We start from the raw sequence: 24796 nt of genomic DNA on the forward strand, positions 1-24796 counted from the left end.
CGAGCCTAACTTTTGGGCTGTTCCTGCACGGTGAGGTGCTGGAGCAGGGAGGACATGAATGAACTGCAGCGATGTGGGAAGAGCTGGGGTTCCTGACTCACTTCTGACATCGCCCACCAGTTCCGAACTTTTTAAACTGTTGTCCACATAGGCTTGCCAAATAATGCAAATTATATCTCAGCTGCAAGGGAGGAAATAAATATGAAACACCTAATGATTTCAGCACACATGGGGCTGCAGAGTCTGGCCCGGTGTTAACTCTTAAGATAAAGACAAACTCTCAAAGAGAATTTGTGTCTGTGCAGTGGCTGCCTGCTGTGGACTCCAGAGCTTCTCCCACTAAAACATTGCTTTTGCTCTAAGTGTGATTTTTTTCACACAGTGGCATATAAACCACTGTAGCAGAGCCGTTAGGTCTCATGTAGAAAGAGCAAAATGTTTTCTTTGTCATCAGTCTGGTGGCTGAAAAATGCTGCCCAGAGCAGGAGAGTAGTTTCATATCCCTGCCAGTACCTCTTGCCAGTAACGTTTGGGTCATCGTTTGTAGTATTCGGTAGAAGGGGGAGAGAGGCATTCGTGTCGATTGGAGAATAGCCTCATCTATATAATTTAAACACCTCTGCAAATGACTTGGCTATTTCTTTCCTGCCTGTATCCCTGGAAGGTACGTAACCCTCTGTGTTGTTGTCCAGCAGGGTGGAGAAGCGGAAGGTGACGGACCCTGTGGGTGCCCTAAAGGAGAAGTACCTGCGACCCTCCCCGCTGCTATTCCACCCCCAGGTAAAAGCAGTAAAATTGTAATGCAGCACAAGTCTCGTGCACCAGATTTTTCTCATCCAAGGGCCTGAATGGAAACTCCAGTATTTTCCACCAGTTACTTTTAAATACTTTTAATTTCATACCTAGTTTGAGGATGGTGGCAGTAATGTCTTGCTGTTGCTTTTGCATTAACAGAAGACCAGGGCTAAGGTCTGGACAGCTCGTACAGGCTGCCAAACTTCCACATGCCAGAATGCCGACATAATTTTTTCATTGGAAACACCTGGTGCAGGCTTTTGCAGTAGTGCAAAGTGGAGAAAGACACTAGCATCTAGGCAGTAGCATTTTATACCTGCCCGACGCTCCCTTTACATCACTCAGAAAGTGTAAAAGTGGGGCGATGGTGATTGGCGTCCAGATCTACCTCCTGGGAAAGGTGGTGGCCAGCCCATGGTGCAGCCGTGCTGGGTCCTTAGTGCGCAGAGACTGTTATGAGACTCAACCCCAGTTCACCAAAAAAAAACTTCTATTTTAAGTGGTAGCTAAACTGTCCAGTGGTGAGGGTGGTGTTACTCTTGCCCTTGCTTCCTAACGGTAACGGTTCTGCCACAAGGTACCCGATGGCCTCTCGGTGTGACAGTCACCACCATCCTCTGTCCCTCCTGCCGTGAGCACTTAGTGGGAGCTGAGCTCTGTGCTCATTATTCTGCTCTCCTTTATATTCACATGCATTGTTCTTGTCTGATAATGTTTCCCACCTTAGATAAATAACTCGCAGGTTTGTGAAAGCTGGATCCTGGTTGTTTTCACAGCTAAACTTAGTTTCTTCATTGTTTTGCATCAGCCTCAGAGTTTGGTTAACAACTTCCCCTGATTTTTCCTTCATACAGGCTGGATAATGGTGACAGGCTGGCCAGGAACATCCTGTGTTTGTGTGAGTTAGAATAGTGGGGATATCTGCCTGTAAAGAATCTGATAGCAGGGAGGAGCTAGCGCAGCAAAGCAACCCAACAAGACGATGAGAAACGTGCAGACCCTGAGCAGGAGCAAGCATTGGGTGGAAGGTTATTAACATTGTTCACGAAATCCTGACCACGTCCTCTTCCCATGGCAATGAAAAGATGTGGAAGGTCTGGTTATCTCTAACAGCTTATCACGCAGAATAGCCTAAAATTTACAATCACTCGAGCCTGAAACTTCCTGATAACTAAATTTTAATGAAGGGCTTACTGTGTAAAGATCACTCCATCTCGACAGCGGCTGTTCCCCTGCTATTTAATCACTCAGATATTCCAAATACTAAAGGTGAATGAGGGCAGGGCATTTGTTCAAGAATACATGAGCTTTTTACGTAGCAGATCCCCATCCAATATTATCCTGGATGTTTTCCTAAAAAAACTCACATTTTCAGGGGCTCCTGCTTCTGTCTTCTTCGTTAGGACCAACATCCATCCACCAGACGAATTAGAGGCCCCTCTACATGTGTTTCTCTCACTCAAAGCCCACGTCTGGTCTAAGTCTCTCCTTCTGTGAATAATTCCCCAGATCTCAGAGAGGGCCCTGGGTGAGATGTGATTAAGCCAAAAGCTGTGATAAAGATTGAGCATTCAGAAGATGCTTGCTCTCTTAAAATGAATTTCAGGCACCTTTTATTTCTTACCCGGTCGTTGACAGTAGTTCCTGTGCTATGATGTGAGTTATTCCTACATTGTCTATTTTAAATGAAACTCTGGACAACATAAATAAATGGTGTAACTTTTTGATAACTTAATGGAAAACCTTTTCTCACCTGTTAAGTTTCTTTTCTTCTCCCCTTCTTTTTTATTATAACCAGGCAGTTGTTCCCTAAATAGCAAAGTGCCTTTACCACTGGAGAGGCTATGGCCGGTGTTTAGAATTTTAAAATAAGCCTACGGCTATCAAGCCAGCAAACATCTCTGACTAAGTGCCTAAAGAACAGGGCACAACAAAAGATATCTCCAGGTACTCCAGCAAAGGGCTGAGTGGCATAGCTCTGAAAGATCCGGATAGCATTTTAACGTGATGGTTTTGTTACATGACTGGCAGCTGGGGCAGAGCTTTTGCTGTAAATGATCAAGTAACCTTTTCAAGTGGCTGGCGCTAAGTATTACTTACTATTTATCATGGGCTGGGAGCCTCCAACTAAGGGGCTGTGGATCTATTATCGAGAAATGGGTTTTACTACTCCTCTTTTTTACAGCTTATGAATGGTTGTCAGCCTTCCACAATGTATTCTTTGGTGATTAAGACAACTTTTTTTTATAGTCATACATTTTAAACAATATCTTGGCTCTCTTCTCCCCCCCGAGCCCAGTTTAATAAAGTGTAAACGTGCAAAAGGTCAGCCCTTCCTGTACAATAGAGCATCTAGTTTTGATATATGGCTTCCTACTGCCTTCCGCTCGCTCGCTGTCTCCCCGCTCGCTGTCTGACTCCGTCCCGGCTCCCACTGCCCCTCGCTCCCTCTCCCGGTGATGTCAGCCACAGCCAGGAGGCAGCTTTATGGCTTGCTTGTTTGTTTTAGCCCTGCTTCAGCTGGGTATCTCCAAAGTGCTCTCGAGAGTGCAGAGAACTGAGCGCTGGAGATGTTAGTGCAGTCCTCTGAGTTGCTTTCTTGGATTTGGATTTCCTGTTTTGCGTTAATGAAAGTAAAAATGCTTTTTTGTTGTTGCTTTTGTTTTGGGGTTATTTTTTTTTAGATGTCCTTTTCTTTCCACCCAGACCGACTTTCTTCTTCCTTTTTTTGCTTTCCGCTTCTGCCATTTCTCCAGGTTTTTCCCTTTTTCCCCATTTCTGGTCCGGTTTAATCCCCATGTGTGTGAGATCAGGGCTCTGCTGAGTCACAGAAACTCGAGCTGGGAGGGGTGCACAGGAGCCCTGTACTTGTGTCCCCTCTCCAGGCCTGTTTGCCTCCTGCTCCCCTGCAGGCAGGTTTTGCCTGTGCAGACTGTGGTCCTCCTGACCACAGGTCATCATCCAGCTGCTGCTCACTTCTGTTTTACTTTGGCTGGCATTTCCTCTCCTGCCAGGAATTTGCCCATCCTTCCATCACCTTTACTGACTTCTGAACCTTCCTTACCTGTAATTAACACGTTGGCCTCTTGGCCACACAAGCTCTCTGTGGACACCCTCGGTCCTGAGCCTGATCCTCCCCCCACCGCTCCTGCTGCTGCCTCCTCCCTGAGGCTCCAGCCCCAGCTCTGTGACTGGCAGTTCCCGTTCCCCTGCTCTCTCCCTCTGCACTTTGGCCAGGATCCTTCTGCCCCAAAGCTCCCTGTCCTCTCCTGCCTGGGGCCACCTGCCTGCCTGCCCCGTGCTCACTGCTGCTCGCCCTCTGAGCCAGAGCGAGCGTAACGTGTGTGTGTGTGTGAGGAGTGAAAGCTCCTCGCTTCCCAAGGCTGCCTGGTTTGGGGGAGAAGAGGGGTTGGGCTGTGACTTCTGCGCTCAGCAGCTGACCACGCTGTCTGAATTTCGGTGTCATCCCTGGGGAAAGGGATGCCGAGTGTATCCTGAGACAGTTTGTAATCTGATGTGCTGAAGGTAAACACAAGGACATTGCAGAAGGTTAAAAAGTTTTTTGATTTCTGCAATCCGATGGTTACAGCCTGGCTTTGTCAGCTGTAGCTTTTCTAAATCCTCTGAAGCCGATACACTGTTCCTCTCTTTCCTGGCTGGATTCAGTGACTCCGTTTCACGCTGTGCTGCTAGCTCCTGAGAATAAGAGCAAACATCAGCACCAGGCTCTGAGCACCATGCTAGTGCTAAAAGACATGTTTTATGCATCCGAGATTGTTCTTCCTGTGGATTTTAATGACACGAGGTCTTGCCTTGTACTTGCAGATGTCAGCCATAGAAACAATGACAGAGAAACTGGAGAGTTTCGCAGCCATGAAGGCAGACTCCGGCACTTCCCTGCAGCCCCTTCCTCATCACCCTTTCAACTTCCGATCTCCGCCGCCCACGCTCTCCGACCCCATCCTGCGCAAGGGCAAGGAGCGCTACACCTGCAGGTAGGGGCCTCGGCACCACCGCAGCAGCGGGAGCGCTCTCCCGGTGTGTCGAGGCACAGAGCAACGTCACAGCAACATCATCGGGCACAGGGCAACTTCACATGGTCATCCGCACTGTCTGGGTACGGGTGGGCAGGAAAAACAAGAAGCAGCAGAATTAGAACAGAGCACGCTGATGACTAATTCGCTCTGAAATAGCTTGTTTTGTCTGGTAGAAAATCAGCATCTTCTATTTTCTTTGTAATTTTTAATAACCTTGAGAGCAGATCTGGAGATTCTCAAGCAAACAGAGTTCTCCGAGCCAAGTCTCTTGTGTGTGGTAGCAAATGCCACAGTTTCCAGTGTAAATGCATTACAATCTCAGCTATGCAAAAAAAAATGGAACTTTAAAAACAGCGTGCAGTAAGCCTCTCTTTTCAGACACAACTTTATCCCCAGGAGTACTTACGTATCCATTGCAGCTATCAGAGCGTATCACCAAGGGAATAGAAATCTGTATCTGCTTACACAGCTTTACCTGCAAGTACCAGAGGTTCTTGTGATGGCTCCTGCTTCATTTTTCTTGGGGGCAGTAAGTGGGCACAGATTTTGTTTGATGCATCTGTTGTGTTCTACTGCCTCAAGAGCTCTGGGCTCAAATTTCAGTTGTGGATTCAGAAATGTGAGGTTTGTAGCTCCAATAGGGACTAAACTTATATTTAGATATACAGTAGCAAATTAACATTTGGATTTTCATGATTGATTAATGCTCCCATTAACTATTCATTTTAAGGACATTTGAAGGTGCTGAATGCCTCTGAAATTAAGAAAGTCTGCCTATATTTTCCTCCTACAACATTAAGCATCGGGCTTCACAGACACAGAACATAACCTTCCCTTCTGAGTATTTTATTTCCCAATTAATGTTTTTATTTATACCTCCCTTCCTTTTGAGTTTTCTCTGAATCAGATTTATTGTGGATCCCAGTTCATTCTCTTATTTTATTTTATATTGCTGCATTTCCTTATTCTCAGCAGACTGTCAGAGTCCCAGCAGTATATCCTGATAACAGCAGTGCAATGCTGCAGCATTTATCTAGAAGCGCATGCTATGAATTCTGGGGATGACCAAGTAGATTCTGCATGATAAACAACTAAATAAGAATATAAAGGAGATCTGTAAAAATCTCAAGTGGTGGGCAGTCAGTGATTAACCACTCTGTCCTCATGCAGGAATGAGGTAGTATCAAATGAAGTTAGGAGTGACAAGCTCAAACAAGCCGGAGATTCTTTTGGACACAGCACAATTCAGCAGAGGAACTCACTGCTATAGGAAGCTGAGGACGTCAAAAGCATCTGTGCATTCATGAAGCTTTTAGAAAAGATGGAAGAAGTTCAGCAAAACTGTGTTGAGTGCAACTGCTCAACTTCAGGCTCAGAAGGATCTGCAAGTTCAGATTACTAGAAGCTGGGAGAATGTACTGAGGATGTGTCAGTGCATCCTTTCTTTGTTCTTACATGCTTCCCCAGGCCTCCAAGATAAGCCACTAAACAAGTCAGAATTTGGGTCTGAACCAAGCCTTCCTATAATAGGCATTTGATTTATTTTTTTCCTGCCCTTCCCAGTGTTGCAGCGTTACTGACTGCTGTTCTGTGTCTGGTGGAAATGGGTTCCACCAGTATCTGAGCACCGTAAATGCTGTTATTCTGGGGTGGACGTCACGCTGTTAGTTCTTGCTTCCACATCTCCTGCCCTCAGAACACATGTGCCCAGAGTTATAAATGCACAAAGTAATTTTCTCATTTGGGGAATGGTATCAAAACAAGTGAGAGAGATAGCAACTGGTGATACAGTGTTTGTAATTTTGGTCTCATGTGGCAGAGCTTTCATGCACTGATGGTTACTTTGGCTTTCACTGTCTAGGTACTGTGGTAAGATCTTCCCACGCTCAGCAAATCTGACAAGACATCTGCGGACACACACTGGAGAACAGCCCTACAGGTGATGTTGTCCCCCAGATACTGCCCCTTTCCCAACACGCTCCTCATTCACCACTCTGTTTTTTTTTTCCTTTCTATAAAGTTGTGCCAACATAATGCTGCAGTCCTGTAGCATTACATACAGTGATTCATAGGATTGTATATTATGTGTACCAGCCAAAAATAATCGGGCTTGGCAGCTTGAAGATAGACACTTAACTTATATTTAGATGTATGCTGGCAAATGAGTGGTCTGATTTCCAGTGTTGTTTAACACTCACATTAACCATTCATCTCAAGGACAGCTGAAGGTGCTGAATGTCTCTGAAAATCAGGCTGTTTTGAAGGGCTTGCCAGTAAATTAACTGCTGGATCTAGCTAGATTTTTTTTTTCCTTTTCCTAATGCATGTCAGAGGTGCCTGGAGTAGTAGATCAAAAAAAAAAAAAAAAAAAAAAAAAAAAAAGCCCTGTGGTATACATGTTTTAAAATCTGAGTTAGGTAGTGTTCCAACTTAAGTGGCAAAGTTTAAAAAGAGTGATCAGAGGGTGGGAATTCAGACACTGTTTGACTTAGTTAGGTGTCTAAGGTAGAAGCCTGTACTATTTTCTTCTAGTTGTGGACATAAAAGTCTGATTTTACACTGCAGTTTGTGTTGTGTATAGACAAAAGGGCACGTACAGGCACATTTATAGAAAATCAAGGCAGTGCCTTCCAGCCTGGGCATTGGACTCTCCTAAAGGGACTCCTGTTTAAGCGAGTCTTTTAGATTTCAATAAACCTCACGAGAAAATATATGTAAGTATGTGTGAGTATATATATATGAAGGATCATTTGTCATGGAATATTTTTGCCCAATATTTTCTCTTAGTGTTTTGCAGTCAGTTTCAAAAAAAACTTTGGCCAAAAATATGCTTAGGTTCATTTCTTTGTAGAATAGTATATGAGCAAACCTGAATGAATGATGAATAGAGAGCTCACTGAAAATCAAGCATTGTGTTTTCCATAACATGAGTAAGTGTTTTGCATGTTGTCAAACAGTAGTAACAATTTGAACAATTTCATTTTTGGTAGCTAATGTTATGGTATTTCCATACACAGTCATAAGTTCACAACAAAGCTAATGTAACAGTTATTATATAAAGAGAAACAAACAAATTTATGAGCAGCAAAAGGCCATCTGGTCAAATATATCAAATTTTTATGCTTAGTTTAACTTAAGAAGCCACTTTCTCCCACATTGTAATCCCAGGTACATACAGAGTCAATTTTTATTTTTTTTTCCATATGGAGTCATACAGAATTCTGAGTGTAGACATTAGGTAAATTAAAAATAATAAAAAAAAAACTCTTCGAAGCAGACATATATTTTGGAACCATTCCCTGGTCTTCTGATTTTTCAGTTGCGTTATTTGATATGCCTTGAATGAATGCTGTGTATTCACCGTACACCCCTGTCTGAGTAGAATGCTCACTCCCAATTATTCAGAGATTGTTAGTCCAGTTTTCTTCCAAAAAAGGAGACTTGCAACTTAACAAAGGTTAGGAAAATACAGATTTATTTGATCTGGTCTTCTCCCAGAAAATGGCCCGTGTGTTTTTTTTTGCAATAGAGGTTTGACTTCTGGACAATGTTGCATTATAATAGCACTCCTGAGAGTTAGTGCTACATTTACAGAAGAGCTTAATTATCATTGATTTTCTTTTGCTCTCAGAGAACCGAGATTTTAACTTTAGCAGCAGTAATTGTTTTGAAAGCTTGTTTTCAAAGTGCCAACTTTATGCAGGTAAAAGCAGGTTGCTGATTTTTCAGTGTTTTATTGATGTCTTGCTTATAACTTTTCATTTGATTGTTTAAAAGTGTTGTGTTTTTTTTTTTTTTTTTTTTTCTGTTGACTCCGTCAGTGTTGGAGTTTGTTAAAATATAAATTAAAATGTTCATAAAACTAGTACACACTGACCAAATGTCCACATATAGATTAAGAAACATGCAGGGCAGAAAATCAGATGCTTTGTTTTTTGATTCCTGATTGTCATTGATAAGTGGTGTGGCTTTTACAAAGTCATTTAAAGTCACTAGCTGTCTATTTAATTAGGCACAAGGTAGGAATAAATAGTAAATGAGCAATATTAAGGTCAATTAATTCGTATTGAAAAGGGAAAATGCTACTTGTTTTTGGAGAGAGAAATAACTGCTAAGGCACTGTGCTTTCTAAAAATGAGCTTAAAGACAACATGCTATACCATAGAATTAGACACAATTCCTTCCATTCTTCTATAAAATTCAAAAGTATGTACTGCAAAACCCAATGGTAGAAAGGACTACGAAGCTTAGAACTGCGTCTTTCAGAGAAATGCAAACTAACTCGGGCTTGTTGTGAGATCATGTCAGACTTACGTGGCAGCTCAAGTTGTGCAGAGCAGGAGCTTGTTGTCCTTCCGAGGTTACAAAGCAAAATGCAGGCAAGGCGATTTTTAATGAAGCTCCTTATGCTTGGCACACATGAACATAAGGGCATACTGTAGCTGTGAGTTTGCTTCTTGTTTTTGTTTTCATGCCTGGAATCACAGAATCACACAAACTACATAAATCTTGGACTGAGAACAACTAAGAGCTACTCGATGCAGAAAGGCTTTTTTTTTTTTCTTCTTCTTTCAAATGTCCATTCCCTCCAGGATGCCATCTAATTGATTCTTGAATTACACCCAGTCCTTAAGCACTGCCTGTAAGGCTGTGATTCCTCCTATAAAGATGTGCTTCCTGACGTCTGTTTTGAATTTGTTTTTCTTTAATTTCCTTTTAGGCCCCCGTGTCCTGTTATCTGCATTAAGCTGAAACTAACAACTAAAGCTGACATCTACCCTGGCATTTCAGATTGCACACAGCTCAATATGAATCTCTTCTCTCTCATTTTCTTTCTTTCTTTCTTTTTTTTTTTTTTTTTTTTTTTAATGTAGGCTAAATTCATCCCTGCTGTAAGTGCGCTTGGTATTTAGGAAGAGTCACTGTCCTTGTGTTTTTTTTTGTTTTGTTTTTTGTGACTGTAATTCTGTTTTACATTTTAATTTTATTTTTTTAATTTTGTAAGTGCAGTCACACTATTGAAACTTCATGAAGTATGTTACCAAATGCCTTACCGTCACCTCTGCAGTGTTACCAAACTGTCTTTTTCATAGGGTGATTAGCTCAGTTATTCATTTTTACGCTGTTTGCTGTCTGTTTTCCCCCTTCCTGTTGTTTGTCATACCGAGCATCCAGGTTGCCTCCAGCTCTGACTTAGCCCTGTCTGCTGTTCCTTAGAGCTCCCACGTTCCAGCTTTGGCTCCTTCTTAGCTCTCCTTCGATCCTGCTTTGTATTTTTTTAGCCTATTGGTGTGTTACTTTAAACTGATAAGCAAGAAATTTTACTAGCATTTTGTCAGTCTGTTTACAAAGTAAATACAGCTTCTTTTGAGCTTTATTCTTCTCCCGCCTCTGTGTTCACCTCTTCCCTGAATTTAAGTTGGTTCCTCTGTCTGGGTCATTTATTTAGATTAAAACCAGCAGAGATCCAAGCACCGACCCCGGTGGGACCACAAATAATACAGTACGTCTCCCTCGTCCCTTTACTTTCAGACGTTAGATATTGCTCCTTTCCAATGCCCCTCTGTTTTCTATTTTTTTAACAAGCTCTTTATCCTTTCTCTGGATCTGAACCTGGATCCACATAGCTCATAGTTAGAGCGAGGACCTGTCAAAGGGAACTTTTCAAAGACTTCCTGAACATCTAAATAAATTGACATACGGGAGGCCAGATCTCTCTTGCCTTGCTCATGCAAGCACTGCCTTTGAAGTCCCTGGAGCTGCCGGCGTGAGTGATGGGCGCGGGGTACCCGGGGCAGCCGCACGCGCTTGGAGCCCCAATGCTCCCCTCGTGCCCGGCCCGCGGCAGCACAAAGCTGGACCAAGGGCAGGTTTGAGGAAGAGGGTAAGAACGGTGTGGGAAAAGCAACCTGGAGTGAGCAAAGGTGTGTCTCGAGGTGGGATCAGCAGTGATCTGATCTAGAAATATTTCCTGCTTACGAGGTGCGGACAGGCAGGGAGGGAAAACCAGAGCATCAGCAGAGAGGAGGGAGCTGGTGGTGCAGTATTGGTAGAATCAGCTGTGCAAAGTTGCTTAGGAAAACCCCACAGCATAAGAAGGATATTGGGTATTTGTTTTGCACAGTGCAGTTTTCTGAAATGCTGAACAGCAGAAGCCTGGCAGCTCAGGAAATCAGATTCGTTGGGTGCTAGCAGGTAGGGGCAGAGTAAGAGCTGGAAATCCAGGCACGTTTACCTTGTCAGTATATAAACTGCTCGTCCAGTTGATGCTCAAATAATGTTTTGTCTTCTGTGGTTGTTCAGTTCACATTTTTTGAAAAGACAAAACAAAATTTTTTAAGTCTGAGAAGACTGTGATTTAATAAGAGATTTGCCTCTATTCCTATGTTAATAATAACAAAGGTTCATTATTTGAGATATCTTAATATTTTTCAGTGATTCAACAGTAGGAAATTCAGAGGTGGACATGGAATCCATAAATATATTCAGAGAGTGTTTCATAAATGTATCTCTGCTATTTCCAAAAATAATATCCATTTGGTTTTAGAGAGCAAATAAAAATCACAGCTGTAACACATCTGGAAATTGTGTGTATGTTTCACAAGATACATTTTTTACATTTGCACCCCCTTGTCGCATTTGAATCTGTTGTGTTTGCAGGAAAACGATACCATGTCCTTACTGTCAAGGCAAATCTGGCTTCACATCTGAATGAGAAGCCCAGGACATATTTGTGTGCCCTGTTCGAGCAGTGGGGTAATGGCAGTCCTAACGCATGCACACCTTGGCCCACCGTCGTTGTGCCTTATCAGCTGGTAGCTCAGCTCAGTGGGACAAGTTCTGCTCTTCGAGCAGTTCAGCTAAAGCAAGTGGTTTTGTGCAGGAATTCTGGTTTTTGTTTTGTCCCATAAGCTTGTGGGATTTGCAGAGGTCTGCAGTGGGGAAGGGATTCTGCTTCCCGTGAGCTTTGGAAGCACAGCCATGAGGAAAGCAGTTTTGCTGAGGTACAAATGATGTAGTTAAAGGGAGACCTAACGAGGGACTCAGGTTGGTTCAGAGAATTAATTTTCTGTAGCTGTAGTCCTGAAACTTTTCACTGCGGCTCGAAGCTGCCCTCTTCTGTACAGCAGCTGCAGTGGTGCCAGCGCTGGGAGGGAGAGCAGAGGTCTGAGCTCACAGCATCGGGGTTTACAAAAGCCTTGCTTTTATTCTGGGGGAATCTGAGTCCGGAGAGGGGGATGGCAACTTTGAAGAAGCTTCCAACACATCTACCATGGTTCCTGCCGAGGGATTTTTCAGAGACAACATTTCTTCGCTCAGCAGCTTCCCTAAGCATTCTGGCTTGGCTCCTTACACTGCACATTTTTTTCATCAGAGACCAAATATTTGCTACATAGGAGTAAATCTTATCCTGTTTGGAAGCTAGAGTGTATTTCTTGGGAGCTATTGTACTGTAATAATAACCATAATTGCCTTTAGAGGCCTGCTCTGCTGCCTGTATCTTGAGTACCACAAGGAATTTCAGAAATAAATCTAGGTTTGTCTGTCTGTCCCGATATCTGCGTCATGTAGGGATGTGCAAGCTAATAATGGTTTTATATTTTTAACCTCCCTTCTTTCTTCTCATTCTGTCTTCTTTCTCCTCTCCCCACAGCCATATTTCACCTGCTTCCCCTACAAAAGGAGAAATAAATTAACTCACCTTTCTTGTTTTTACATTGATGTGTGAAAAAGTAATTATTTTGTTTAAAATTCTTATTTGTTTGGACGGCGCACTTCTTAATTAATCCTAATCCTTTCTTCGTGCTCCTTGAGTAACAATAATATTAGATTTGTCTGGAATGATTAATGCCTCATGCGTTCCAGGTCCTCAGCTGAGTAAAGATTTATAGACCAACATTTTCTGGTTTTCTGGTAGTCAGATTTTTCTTTTTTTCTTTTTTTTTCCGCTCACGTTGCACTCTTTGGCATTTGCTTCTATTTTTCAGGTGTAAATACTGTGACAGGTCATTCAGCATTTCCTCCAACCTCCAGCGGCACGTTCGAAACATCCATAACAAGGAGAAGCCATTCAAATGCCACCTGTGTAACCGATGCTTTGGGCAGCAGACCAACTTGGACCGACATCTTAAGAAACACGAACACGAGAATGTTCCAGGTAGCAAATGGCATTGCTGGGTGCTTCTGCTGGGGCGCCAGAGGGAGAAGACACCGTGCTCTCATCTCTCTGGTCACCTGGGGAAGCCTTCATGCAAAGCACTGTTTCTTTATGCTGAGCATCACTAGGTAGTAAAAACCAAATGCCACCTCCTCCTGCAGCCAGTGATAGCACAGCTGCAGTGCGTCACAGTAACACGGGCACACAGGCAGAGCACTCAGCTCTGCCACGCTCTTGTCCATGTGCCCTTTTCCAATCGTGGAATAGCAGTCATGACACTAACCTCCTGGGGACACTGTCTGGGGTGCGTAACCTCCCATCGTGAGATCTTTTGGTACAAAGGTGTTGCAGACACCCCAAACCCAACAGGGGTTTTCAACCTGAAATGTATGTGTGAAATTCAAGAAGATAAATAGACTTTGTCCTGAGAGAAAAACTGAAGGAAGAAATTCCTGTGCTGAAGCCAGCTATGTGATCTCTCAGCCAAGGGAAAAGCTTTACGGTAAAGTTAAAGGCAAACAGCTATGCAATGGGTAGTGGTTCCTGATTTGTATATACCATCTGTAAATGCTAAATACCATCCGTGTTTCTCTCGGTAGTTCAAGTCTGGAAAACATGAGCCTCTGTTGATGAATCCATGAGATTTCTCTTAAATATTACATTCTCAATGTATAGTGAGGGGATTGTTGCATAATGTTCCTCCTCGATTTTTCCTCTTAACAATAGCTTTGACAAGATCTGATTGTTTCTCCTGTTCTCTTTTCTTGTTTCTCTCACTCAGTGAGCCAGCACTCTGGAGTCATTACAAACCACCTTGGGACCAGTGCCTCTTCCCCAAACTCGGAGTCAGACAACCATGCACTTTTAGATGAAAAAGAGGATTCGTATTTCTCTGAAATCAGAAATTTTATTGCAAATAGTGAAATGAATCAAGCATCAACTTTAGCAGATAAAAGGTAGACAAGCAAATAAAATTACCTGGTGACACGTATTGTTAACATGGTTAAAAGACCGGTCGGCCTCTGTCCTGTGATTTAAAACACTCAAAAGAGGGAAATGTGGAAATGTAGCAGTTTGGAAGGAAAATGCAATCAACTTTAAGCTCTAAGCCTGGTGTTAAGTCTTTTCAGAAAATGATCAGAAAGTGATTTAAGTTAGGAGGGCTTAGATGAGAGATGCTAATATTCAGAGATGTAGCTGCAACCAGGGGGGACAAGTAATGGAGTTGTGCTGACAGAAGGCAGGCAGGCAGATTGCTGCAGTTAGCTCCAGTGCAACAATTGTCATAAAATGCAATTGCAGCACTAGATAAAAATGTCATTAGTGATCTGTTGACCTTCTGCCATAAAATCAGTCGGCCTGTGCTGTCACAGAGCAGAGGCACCTGCTTTTCTGGTCTTCCAGTTTGTTTCAGATCTATCCGTATCTGTGGATTTCAGCAAATCTGAATGTATAACAACACTCACACCTGCAGCTCTCTTGCTTTCACAAAGAGCTATTCGATGCCAATGTTAAAGTTTAAGATTTAATATTAAGGTTCAAGTCCAGAAAGTAAGTATGAGAAATCCACAGAATGATACAACCCACATAGGGAACAGTAAGCAGTCTGGAGCGTGCTGGCATAGAATTTCTGGTGAAGATGCTACGCTTACCTTACGTCCCTTGGTGGCATCCTGTGGGGTTCTGAGTCCATAGCACTGTGGATCACACTCTCATTCTCGTAATGTAATTTAACGCTCCTGATCTCTTGGAGTCTGCTCTGGTATGAATAAGCAAAGTAATGTGAGAGAGAATTTAGGCTGGCTGTTGGATTATGCTGTGAGGAAGCTTCGTCTGAAGGGAGGTTGTTAGAATACAGAAGCAGAGAGGAGGAAAACCCCGTGTCCCACAGGTGTTACGAGAGATGGAAAAGCACCGTTTAAATCCAGACTAGACAAAATTCTAGTTTGAAAAGCGTTTGGGTTGGTATATACTTGACATGCTCGTTGGCTGTTAAGAAATTGTGAAGGCTGATTTTTAACTGCCTAAAACATGGCAGTTTTCTTTTCCTTGCTGTGTAAATGCTATGTGTATGTACAGAGATACATCTCTACATGTTTTACATACACGTATATGAAAATAATGAAGTCTTACATGACAGTGAAAAGGCATGACTTACTCATTTGGTATCTTTTCTTCCTTTTTTTTTTCTTTCCCCATTGACCAAATATTTCAGGCCAGAAATCCAGGATATTGATGGCAATTCCCAGTGTCATGGATTATCAAATGAGAAAACAGAAGATGTGGATGATGAAGATGAAGAACTGGAAGAGGAAGACGATGACAGCCTGACAGGGAAGTCACAGGATGAAACAGTATCACCCACCGCAGAGCCCCGAGGAGCATATGAGGATGAAGAAGATGAAGAGCCCACATCTCTCACCATGAGCTTTGACCACACCCGAAGGTGAGGTGGGCCGTTCGCTTTGAGAAGTCAAATGGGGGCCAGACTTCTGACCCCGTGTCACTGGTAGATTGTGAGTGCTACTGTTTTATTTTTCAAGCCATATATCATACCTCCAGTTTGATTTAAGCATTCACTTGAAAGATTCCATTTTCACCATGGTGGGGGATACGAAACAAGTGGACTGCAAGGAGAATCCATGATAAGATGGATATCCATGGCTTGAGGAGTTAATGGGAAAAGAGTTAGTCCAAAACAGAAAGCACCTTTTCAGCATACCACAGTTCAGTGGATAATGTCTGTCTCTAAAACCTTGGTCAGGGCACAGGGAGGGGCATATGCATACAGCCCAATTTGCACTGCGCTACCCACTTTATTTGTGGCCAAATGTTGACTTCAAGTGAAGTCACCAGAGCGCTGGGAAAAAGTGATTTTTGTCCCTGAGATCAAGCCATATCTATACACCTTCAAAATCAGTTTGTTGGCCGTGGTATAGGCTTAGCATTGCTTTTTCTGCCTCAGTTTGACATTCGTAACAAACGTCCTGTGATGCAAAGAGCAGCCTCTCATTTAGTCTCAGCGCATCGCTGTTCTCACTGCACCTCAGACCGCAGCAGTGCTCAGTGGGCATGGGCACAGCGTGGGACGTGTCGGGGAGTGGGCAGCAATTGGGCAGCTCCAGGCAGGGAGCTGCAGTCAGCCTGAACCACGAATACTTGCAGCACTGATGCTTGTACGTGCATAGTCATGCTCTCCACTTTTTCTTCACTCCTTGCACTTTGTGTCATTTCTGTGTTGTCCGTCTGTCCGCTCACGCATGAGGCTTGTGAGACCCCCATGGTGTGTGCATGCAGGCACTGGGTTAGCACCACTCACATTGGCTGGTCTGTGAACGGCGAGACGAGCTAACAACAGGTCAACCCCTTCCCCTGGTCATTGGTACAGGTGTATTGAGGAGGACGAAGCCGGCTTGTTAGATTTGGAGCAGATGCCGAATTTTGGGAAGGGGCTGGATCTTCGCAAAGCAGCCGAGGAAGCATTTGAAGTTAAAGATGTGTTTAATTCCACCTTAGACTCTGAGACAATAAAACAGACTCTGTACAGGCAGGCTAAAAACCAGGTGGGTATATGACAGAACATTTTATCTAGCTTGCCGCCAGCACGTCCCATAGGATTAGCAAGCAGCTGGCCTCCTTTAGCTAAGGTTTATTTTCTTCCCCATCCAGTGAGCAGGAATTCTGACTGTAATAAGTGAATCGTGTGGGAACTGTGTCTTGGTGCAACTATACAGAAATTGAGAAGAAATGGAGTGGGCGTCAGGTCTAGGTCGCCAGGTCAATTTATCATTAAGCCTGTGTCGTGAGAACATACTTATAGAGCAAGATAGCGGCATCTGTCTGTTTTTATCTGTCTGTATAAATGTCGTTTTCTGACTATTATGTATTTCTGCTTCACTGTGCTGGACAGCAGAGCTCACACTCAACGCTTCTAACCGTAAGCCTCTAAGGAAGGTGCTCGGAGTTACTGCCCAGCTACCATCGTTGACTCTGTAGAGAATTTGGGTTTCTGCTTTCAGAGAACCACTTTGCACCTAGCTATGGAACGTGGTGTAAAGTAAAGGGTGTGAATAATGTCCGTCCTGACAAGTGCCAAGTACGTTAGTGGAGGCTTGATGATATTTAATACGGGGGATAAGCTCAGCTGTTGCACTGCAGTCCTTTCCATCAAGCAGCAGAATGTGTCCTGAAATCTATCCTCAGTGCCCAGCAAAGCAGTAGCTTAATGCAGCTGCCATGCAGAACAAGATTTATGGTTTATTATCACCTGGAATTTGTGAAGTTTTGTCCTCCACAGTAGGTGCTAGGGCTAAAGCTGGGGAAGGGACTGCTCGAAGGAAGGACATGGCTTTTTTCTGGGGGAAACTAAGTAAAGCACAAGCCACTTGCCTGACTCTTACACGTGTCCTGCTACTAATCTGGCAAATGTACTAACTACCTGGGAAAGCTTGCTCCTTTCAGATTCGTCCTACTTTTAAGGTCTGTCTGATGCTTGGTGGGGGTCTGGGCCTTTTGAACCAGGTTCATACTGACTGAGGTGCGAGCCTGGTTACACTTAAATGACCATAAGTGATATAAATAATCTGAAATAGGGAATGCAGTCGTAAAACAGCATTTGTGTGAGCAGCAGAGCACTCCCTGGGAGCTGTCTGTCTTTTACACAGTCAGAGAAGCGTGCGTGTCCTTAGCACTGCTGAGCTGAGCCTCTTTCAGCACGTACCTGCAGCAGGCAGTGTGCTGGCCTGACAAGGTCTGACTCAGGCTGAAGAGGCTGCAGCTGGATGCCAGGTGGTGTTGGCACCATCACAGCTGCACTGCTAAGGGTCCTACTGCACTGAGCGTTGTACCAGGGTCCCAGATAAGGTGTGCTGTGTGGCTGTTGTCCTGCAGAGCCTTGTGCCTGGGTGGGTGCTGCACGGCCACCACTGCACTCACACGTGGGAACATCCTTGCAGCAGCTAGTGCAGGATGGGGGAACTGTCCTCTGCTGTTACATGGCAGAGGTGGATTTTACCTCCAGCACACGAGGCTGTCGCCTACCCAAGGCTTCACATTTGTTTGGGCTGTGAAAGGATGCCAAGGGTGTATGACTCTTGGAAGAGGGAGAGCATCTGGGTTAGAGAAGCGAGCAGATCCTTAGGTAGCAAACACAAGTCTCCGTGCAGTTTTTCAGCAGACACTCAACCACTTCCCTGCAGCAGTGACCCGACAAGAACATAGGAGCACACTGGGAATACCGACGAGCTTTCCATGCCTGTGTTCCTAAACACTGGCAAGATTCTTAGCCCAGGCCAAAGGGTGCTGGCAGTCTCAGGGTTTGGTGAGGTGGTGCTGTGCTTCGCACAGGTTACTGCGGCCTGTTCTGTGTGCGTATTCACACGTCCCCTGCGTTACTCTCTTCTCCTGCAGGCTTATGCAATGATGCTGTCCCTGTCTGAGAACGCTCCCCTCCACACGTCCTCCCAGAACTCCCTGGGTGCTTGGTTGGACATGGCAGGAGCAGCTTCAGAGTCGGGGACCTTTAACCCCATCAACCACCTCTGAGAGGTCAACAAGGCACTGGCCAGAGTCCCAGCGAGGAGGCGGTGGTGCTGCAATTACCCTAGCAAAAATCCCAGCAAGCAGAAGATGGATGAGAGGGCCTCAGGAGTCGCCTGGACTTTTGGCTGAGAAAGAAACCTGTCGCATCCGACCTACAAGTCCTGCATTTTTACCCGCCCAGAGTTTCCATTTGTAATTTATCGGAACGAACCTCTCCAAAACTGGATAACTGATGCAGCCCCAGGATTTCTGCCTATAGGAATAGCATAAGCAAGACATGAATTGCAACAGTGCAATCAAATTGGTCCCTCTAACGTTACAAGATGGTATCACTGCGCCAGTGAAGCCCGCATATAAATCACGTCTTGAAACCATTCGGTAGCTTAATCCTTTCAACTCAGCCAAATAACGGGGTAGGAAACAGAGCCAGATCGGACCTGTCCCTGGTGCAATTCTGACAGTCACGGGAGTTACACCAGGGAAGGGTAAATTTAATTGACCTCAAAAAGAATCTGAACTTGTGCACTCCCACAGAAATATGCCCTATCCTTTGTTCCCAACCAAACGTACTGGCACAGCCCAAAGCTTCTCGAGTGTGAGGCCACGCTGCCTGCAGCCATGCTACGCTACGTGCGGTGTCCCGGTTGGGAAATCTTCAGCCTGGAGCATTGCTGAGGCTGGGTTGTTGGTGTGTCATGCAAATACGTGGTTCACAGTCACCGGCTGTGCCCTGAAAGCCCTTCTGCCTGTGCCTGCACTGCAAGGCTGGGAAAGCTTCCCATCTCTGGCAGTGCCTGCGCGCCCGAGCTGCTGCCTGCGCTCGGAGCATCCCGAGTGCTTCAGAACAAAATCTGTGCTCAGAAAATCTCTGGCGAGCAGGGTGGTGGCATTCAACCCTGCTCTGGCCCCGTGCCTCATGGCAGGGCTGCCTGGACCTCCCCAGGCGTGAGCACCCCGGGTAACTCCGTGCCCGAGAGGTGCAGGGGTGTGAGGGGGGAGCGGGCAGGTCCAGCCTGCAGCGGGGTGCTCACAGCTGCTGCTTCTCTCCCAGGGTTTGCTTCAGGGTGGTGTCTTCTCGGTGTCGGCAGTATCTGGGAGCTGTGGCAGAGATTTCAGACTCCTGCCGTTGTTTTGGTTTGCTGGGTGGTTGTTCATGGGCAGCACGCTGCCAGTTGGCCTGTAATTGTAGTAGGAAGATTAAAGCTCCCTTGTTTCAGCAGTGTCAGGGGTTCAACCCACTACTCGAGCACATACAAGAACAGAATTGTCTTTCTGACTCTAAAATTGCTCACAGATCTTTTATGAGTGATTTCAAATTGCTTCAAAGTCTCATCTCTTTTACTGACCCTAAGCAGCCTCCAGAAATGCTGTGATGTTCGTGCTGTTGTGCCTTGTGATTACAACCCGGTGTCGCAGCGGTGATTTTGCAGGTAAAGCTGAATTACTGAACGGTCTGGGAAGTGATTAGACCTGTTCCAAAGAGCAACATTGGCTATATGGATAAAATTTAGGATGTGTGTCCTGAGAATTTGCTATTTGCAACCTGACAAAAATGGGAATTTCCGAGGCTTGGCCTGCTGCTGCCACCGAGCGAACACCGGCTGGAGCCTGGGGTGCTCCGGCCAGGAGCCTTCCCCTCGGGGCTGGCGTATTGCAGTGCCTGTGTGCTTCCAGCAGGTCTCGTATCTGGTAGTAACTACCTGCAGGGCTGGGCTGATGGCTGGTTTCAGAGCAGCAGCACACGGTGGTCAGGATATCTGCCTGTGATACCTGGTGTGCTCAGGCTCTGCCGACTTTGAAGGAAACCAGAGAGGAGCTCCTGTGCCAGGACGGAGAAGCACAACACGGGAGCCCCGTTCCAGCACGCTGAAATGAAGGAAAGAGCTACTCAGAGAAAGTGGAGGTTTGGTTAGGGACCCTTTGTAATTAACTCTTTGCACCCCAGAGCACACCTGAGGCTGGCTTTGGGTAGCCGGGAGCCTCAGGCCACCCGAGGAAGAAAGCGTCTCTAGGGTGTTTCGCTAGAGGAGGAACAAAAGGTAAACTAGCGGCGTCGGTGTATTTTCCAAGAAAATTTACCCTTCCCATTTGGTTCTCCACATCACCCTGTGAAAGTGCCCAAGGCTCTGAACCCAGCAGGCAGCGGAGGCCGAACTGCTGCGTGTATTTGCACAAAGCTCCCGGGCAGACACGGCCCAGGACCCGGCACTGTCAGGAGGCACCGGTCTGCGAGCGGCACGGGGACACCCCCAGCCCCACAGCACCGCCCTGCCCAGGCGCTCGGCCTTTAAATTATTCCCCCAGGGGCCAACTGAAAATAATAAAAGAACTGTTTTCTCTTCCGGAGGGAATTTATTTTAATCTGTACATAACTTGTAATTTTTTGCTAATTCTTTTCTTATTTTATTTCTTCCTTAACAGTATTTTTTGCATTAGATATCACTATTGTGAAGAAATAATGTTAATATAAGTCTGTAGTGAAGGACCAAACTGGTGTAATTAAGGTTGTTTGTTGTATGAGCGATAACCAGGGAGTAGGAAGAGTTTGTTAACGTGCCAAACGACCCCGATTAATCCTGCTATTCTTGCTGCCGATTCTCCAGACAATCATACGCCGTGTTACCCTTGCGCTCAGGTGCCAGCTGCATCCGACTCCGGTTCCTATTTATTTCCTTGCTGGGCTGGGAGGCAAAAGCAGCCTCTGCCGAGCCAGCCCCGTGCCCACGGGGGAACAGGGAAGCGCTCGGCCACGGCACGGCTCAGCCCCCCGGCTCCCAGGCACCAGGAGGCACCGAGCGGTGGCACGGAGCCGTCCCTGCCCTGGGGAAGCCCAAACACCTCACTGCTGCTGCTGCTGCTGGCCTCCTGCGGGCCCGGAGCGAGCCGAGCCCCCTCTGAGCAGGTGCTGGGACATTTCTCGCCCTGCCACAGGGCTCCGCGCGACACCGAAGGCGGCTTCGAGGAGGTCGGCATCGCGCTCAGCACAGGGAGCTCCCGGAGCAGCAGCGAGCTGGTCTCCGAAGCGTGAGCCAAGTACTGAGCAATGCAAATGTTACGGTGGGGTTTGTGGGTTGGTTTTTTGTTTTTTTTTTTGGTCTTCCCTTCAGCATCTCAGCCTCCGTTCTGTCGCGTTGTGTCTCCAGAGGAGCAGGTCGGCGGCTCCCTGGGGGGCAGCTCCCCGCTGCTGGCCAGGGGTGGGGGGCACGCGCCAGCCAGGGATCAAGGACATGAAAAATAGAGCTTTTTGAATCATGAAATGATTTTTTTTTTTCTTTTTGCATTTTCCTAATTCAGTTTTCTTCCCATTTTCTCGAGCTAGTGCCTCTGTTTGCTTTAGGATCTCCTCACTCCTCTAATTTAGCACTGATGACAAGTTTTAATTTTTCCACAGTTAAATAAAGAGAAAGCCTCACTGGTTTCCATTTATCTCGTAGCTCTCATTCAATTGCACTTAAAACGTGTTGCAGCTCGTAGCAGATGTTTAGGTTTTGCTTTGCTGTTTCGGACAAAAGCGGTCACTCAGCTTTGAAGGATCTTTCCCAAGACGTGTGTATGTCAGGATGGAGCTGGCACGGGCAGTGGGGAAGGTCTGGGTCCCCCTGGCTCCAGGGGACACGGAGCTGTAGTGCCTAAGGCCACCCGATGCCCCTAGCCCGGCGTGCTCAGGACCCCCTGACAGCGGTGCGGTGCAGCAGGCGGGTAGTTGCAGTGATTTCAGTACGGCCTGGCGCTCGTGTGAAGGCGAGGGCACCACACGAGGTGTGATGCAGAACGAGAACATTTGGTCCCAAGGGGCTTCTGAGCACCACGGGGCCATGTCCCCTCCCTAAGAGCCCACTGCAGAGGAGGACACGGGCCTGAGGCACGGGCTCAGCTGTGGGGTTTTGAGCACTGATGGGAACGGCCGGGGCTGGGGCACAAAGCCCATGGGGGAGCGGCAGTGCTGAGGGTGCCGGTGCACCCATGGGAGCTGTGCACACCCATCAGGAGCTGCCTGCGGTGCCCTTCGGTGCGCGGGGATGTCCCGTGGGGCTGTGCTGTGCTGCCTGCGGGCTGTTCCTTCATGGTCACGGCAGGAGCAGGGCTCGAGAGGCACAGCTCGGTGCCAGCAGCAAACCCAACCCAGGCAGGGCTCAACAGCAAAACCCGAGCTGGGCCTGCTAAGCTGCATCCCAGGACAAAACGCGGAGCTTGGTTTCTGTCTTGCTTAAAACAAAGTAGTGGAAGCGTTCGGGTTCTCCCTCAGCAGCACTTAGGCTCTCGGTAGACGTTCTTGAAAACGGCTTCTCACTTCCTACGAAGCGTTTGGAAAGCACTTGCACAACGACGTGAACGTGTTTAGACTCTAAGCATCAAAGCACTGGATTGTGAGCCCCCTCCCCTCAGCCAGTTTCAACCTACTGACTTACATTCAATTTTTACGTGCTGTACTGTGTGTGTGTGTGTGTGGCGGGGAAGGGGGAGCACCGTGGTGGAGGAGCCTGCGCCTCGCCGCCTGCCGCAGAGCCGGCGGGGAGCACGGCACGGTGCTGGGAACATCAGGGCAAAACCCTCTGCTCCTGGGTGACGGTCAGTGGTGTGCTCACAAAGCCATGAACCTTTTTCTCTGTAGTGTTGAGTGATACTGTGATTAAAATGTTATTGAATGATTCCGAGATTATGTTTTGTTTTTTTTTTTTTTTCTTCTGTCATTAATTCTTATTACCACTTTGGAAAAAGAATGAAAAAAGAAAAAAAAGGCAGCTTTGATTTCCAAATGTGCAATTCACATGTGAACAAAGTAATTCTGAAAGTAATTCTCAATGTCTTTTACATTCTCGTTGATCTCTTCAAAGCAAGAGATGTTTTGCCCTGATGTCATTTCCAGCCTGCAGAAGATGTAATTTAAAACATATATATATTGTGCTTGCAAGAATCATAAATCTGTGCATCCCATGTCATTCCTTTTCCCATTGTTACAATACAGATATGATTTAGTTTTTGTTTTTTTTTTTTTCTTTAGGACTGTATAGTGTTTTTTTAAATCAATTGTAAATGTCTGGTTTTCATATAATGTTTAAAAAACATTGAGAAAGAGGATGGTGCTTGTTCCATATCATTCTTGATTGTATATTGCTTCTGTTATGTTTATAAGTAAACTGTGCATGACTTGTGTTTAGCAGTCATTATTGTGTCTGTTTGTGAAATTTTTATTAAAAAGAAAAAAATTCCGTAGATGCACTTATTGTATATGTGATTAGATTTTGCGTCCGAGGCTAGAAGCCTTGAACTGCCAAGGAAGAGAAAAAAAAAAAAGTGTTGGCAGTTATTAATTAATATGAAATCGCTTTGTTGGGAGCATAATGAAATAAAAGATATGAAGTGTAGAAAATAATTAAAGAAGCGATTTTACAAATTTCATTTTGATGCTTGTGATAAAAGACAAATGTACTTGTGTAGAGAAATTCCTTTAAAATAATGAATAGAAAAAGCTGATTTTGAGGTTAATGCTGTAGAATAGGAATGTATACCAAATGTAATCTTTCCAATGCTACAATGAATTTATACATGAGATTGATATGCAATAAACCTGTGTGCTTTTATAAGCAGTGGTCCTCGAGCTTCTTTTGTCTGGGAGGAGTGGCAGAGGCACAGCACCAGGCGCAGTGGTGGGGTGGTGTAAGTCGGGTGTAAGCTTTGGTGCAAGGTGTACGGGCGCAGTACGGAGAGCGCGCCCCAAAGGGGTGCAGGGCTACCAGGGACGTGTCGGGGGAGAGTTCATCCCTCCCTGCCACCCGGCCGTGTCTGCGTCCTCCTCGGGGGAACATTCCCGGGAGGAAGAGCAAGAACGGGGCCGGGGCCGGGTTGCAGAAGGGCTCGGGAGCTGTTTGGGAGCGGTGAAGGCTCTCTCCTTTCACAGCTGAGAGCCGCGAGTTAGCGACTATCGAGTGATAGCGGTCAGATGTTTCAGCGGGGGCACCGGGAGCAAAAATGACTTGAAAGCAGGGTCTTTGAGCTAACAACGCGCATTACAAAACCGGTGAATGGTCTCTGCTTCAAAAAGTCATTCAGCGTGATCAAATGATGGGATCCCACCTCCCGCATAATGGCACTTCCCTGGAGTTTGCCGTGCGAGGGCTTCAGTCGTGGCTGAACTCTTGAGTAGGAGCCCTCTGCAGCTCTGTGACGGCCGGCAGCTTTCTCCTTATTAGCCCCGGAGGGAAAGAAAAAAACCTCTCGGATAAGAAAGCGCTGATAATAGAGCGATTGTCTGGCGAGGGGAGAG

At 45.8% G+C, this 24796-nt stretch overlaps 1 protein-coding gene across 15 annotated transcripts in view; it reads left to right on the forward strand.

Annotated features, from left to right (window-relative positions):
- The window catches only part of PRDM16 (PR/SET domain 16), a 363626-nt gene extending 339510 nt beyond the window's left edge, over positions 1-24116 (forward strand). For 12 of the 15 annotated variants that reach the window (XM_072027012.1, XM_072027018.1, XM_072027013.1 and 9 more), the window contains 8 exons: positions 693-780; positions 4621-4790; positions 6694-6771; positions 12821-12990; positions 13772-13946; positions 15206-15436; positions 16379-16553; positions 18400-24116. In XM_072027012.1, the coding sequence (XP_071883113.1) occupies positions 693-780; positions 4621-4790; positions 6694-6771; positions 12821-12990; positions 13772-13946; positions 15206-15436; positions 16379-16553; positions 18400-18534 (1222 nt within the window). In that variant the 3' untranslated portion in view covers positions 18535-24116. The remainder of the gene's footprint in view (positions 1-692; positions 781-4620; positions 4791-6693; positions 6772-12820; positions 12991-13771; positions 13947-15205; positions 15437-16378; positions 16554-18399) is intronic. The other 3 variants (XM_072027014.1, XM_072027021.1, XM_072027022.1) reach the window with 3 other exon arrangements.
- Positions 24117-24796: the final 680 nt, after the last annotated feature.

This window comes from Anas platyrhynchos, chromosome 22 (genome assembly GCF_047663525.1).
Source record: "Anas platyrhynchos isolate ZD024472 breed Pekin duck chromosome 22, IASCAAS_PekinDuck_T2T, whole genome shotgun sequence".
In the NCBI taxonomy this organism is placed as follows: Eukaryota; Metazoa; Chordata; class Aves; order Anseriformes; family Anatidae; genus Anas; species Anas platyrhynchos.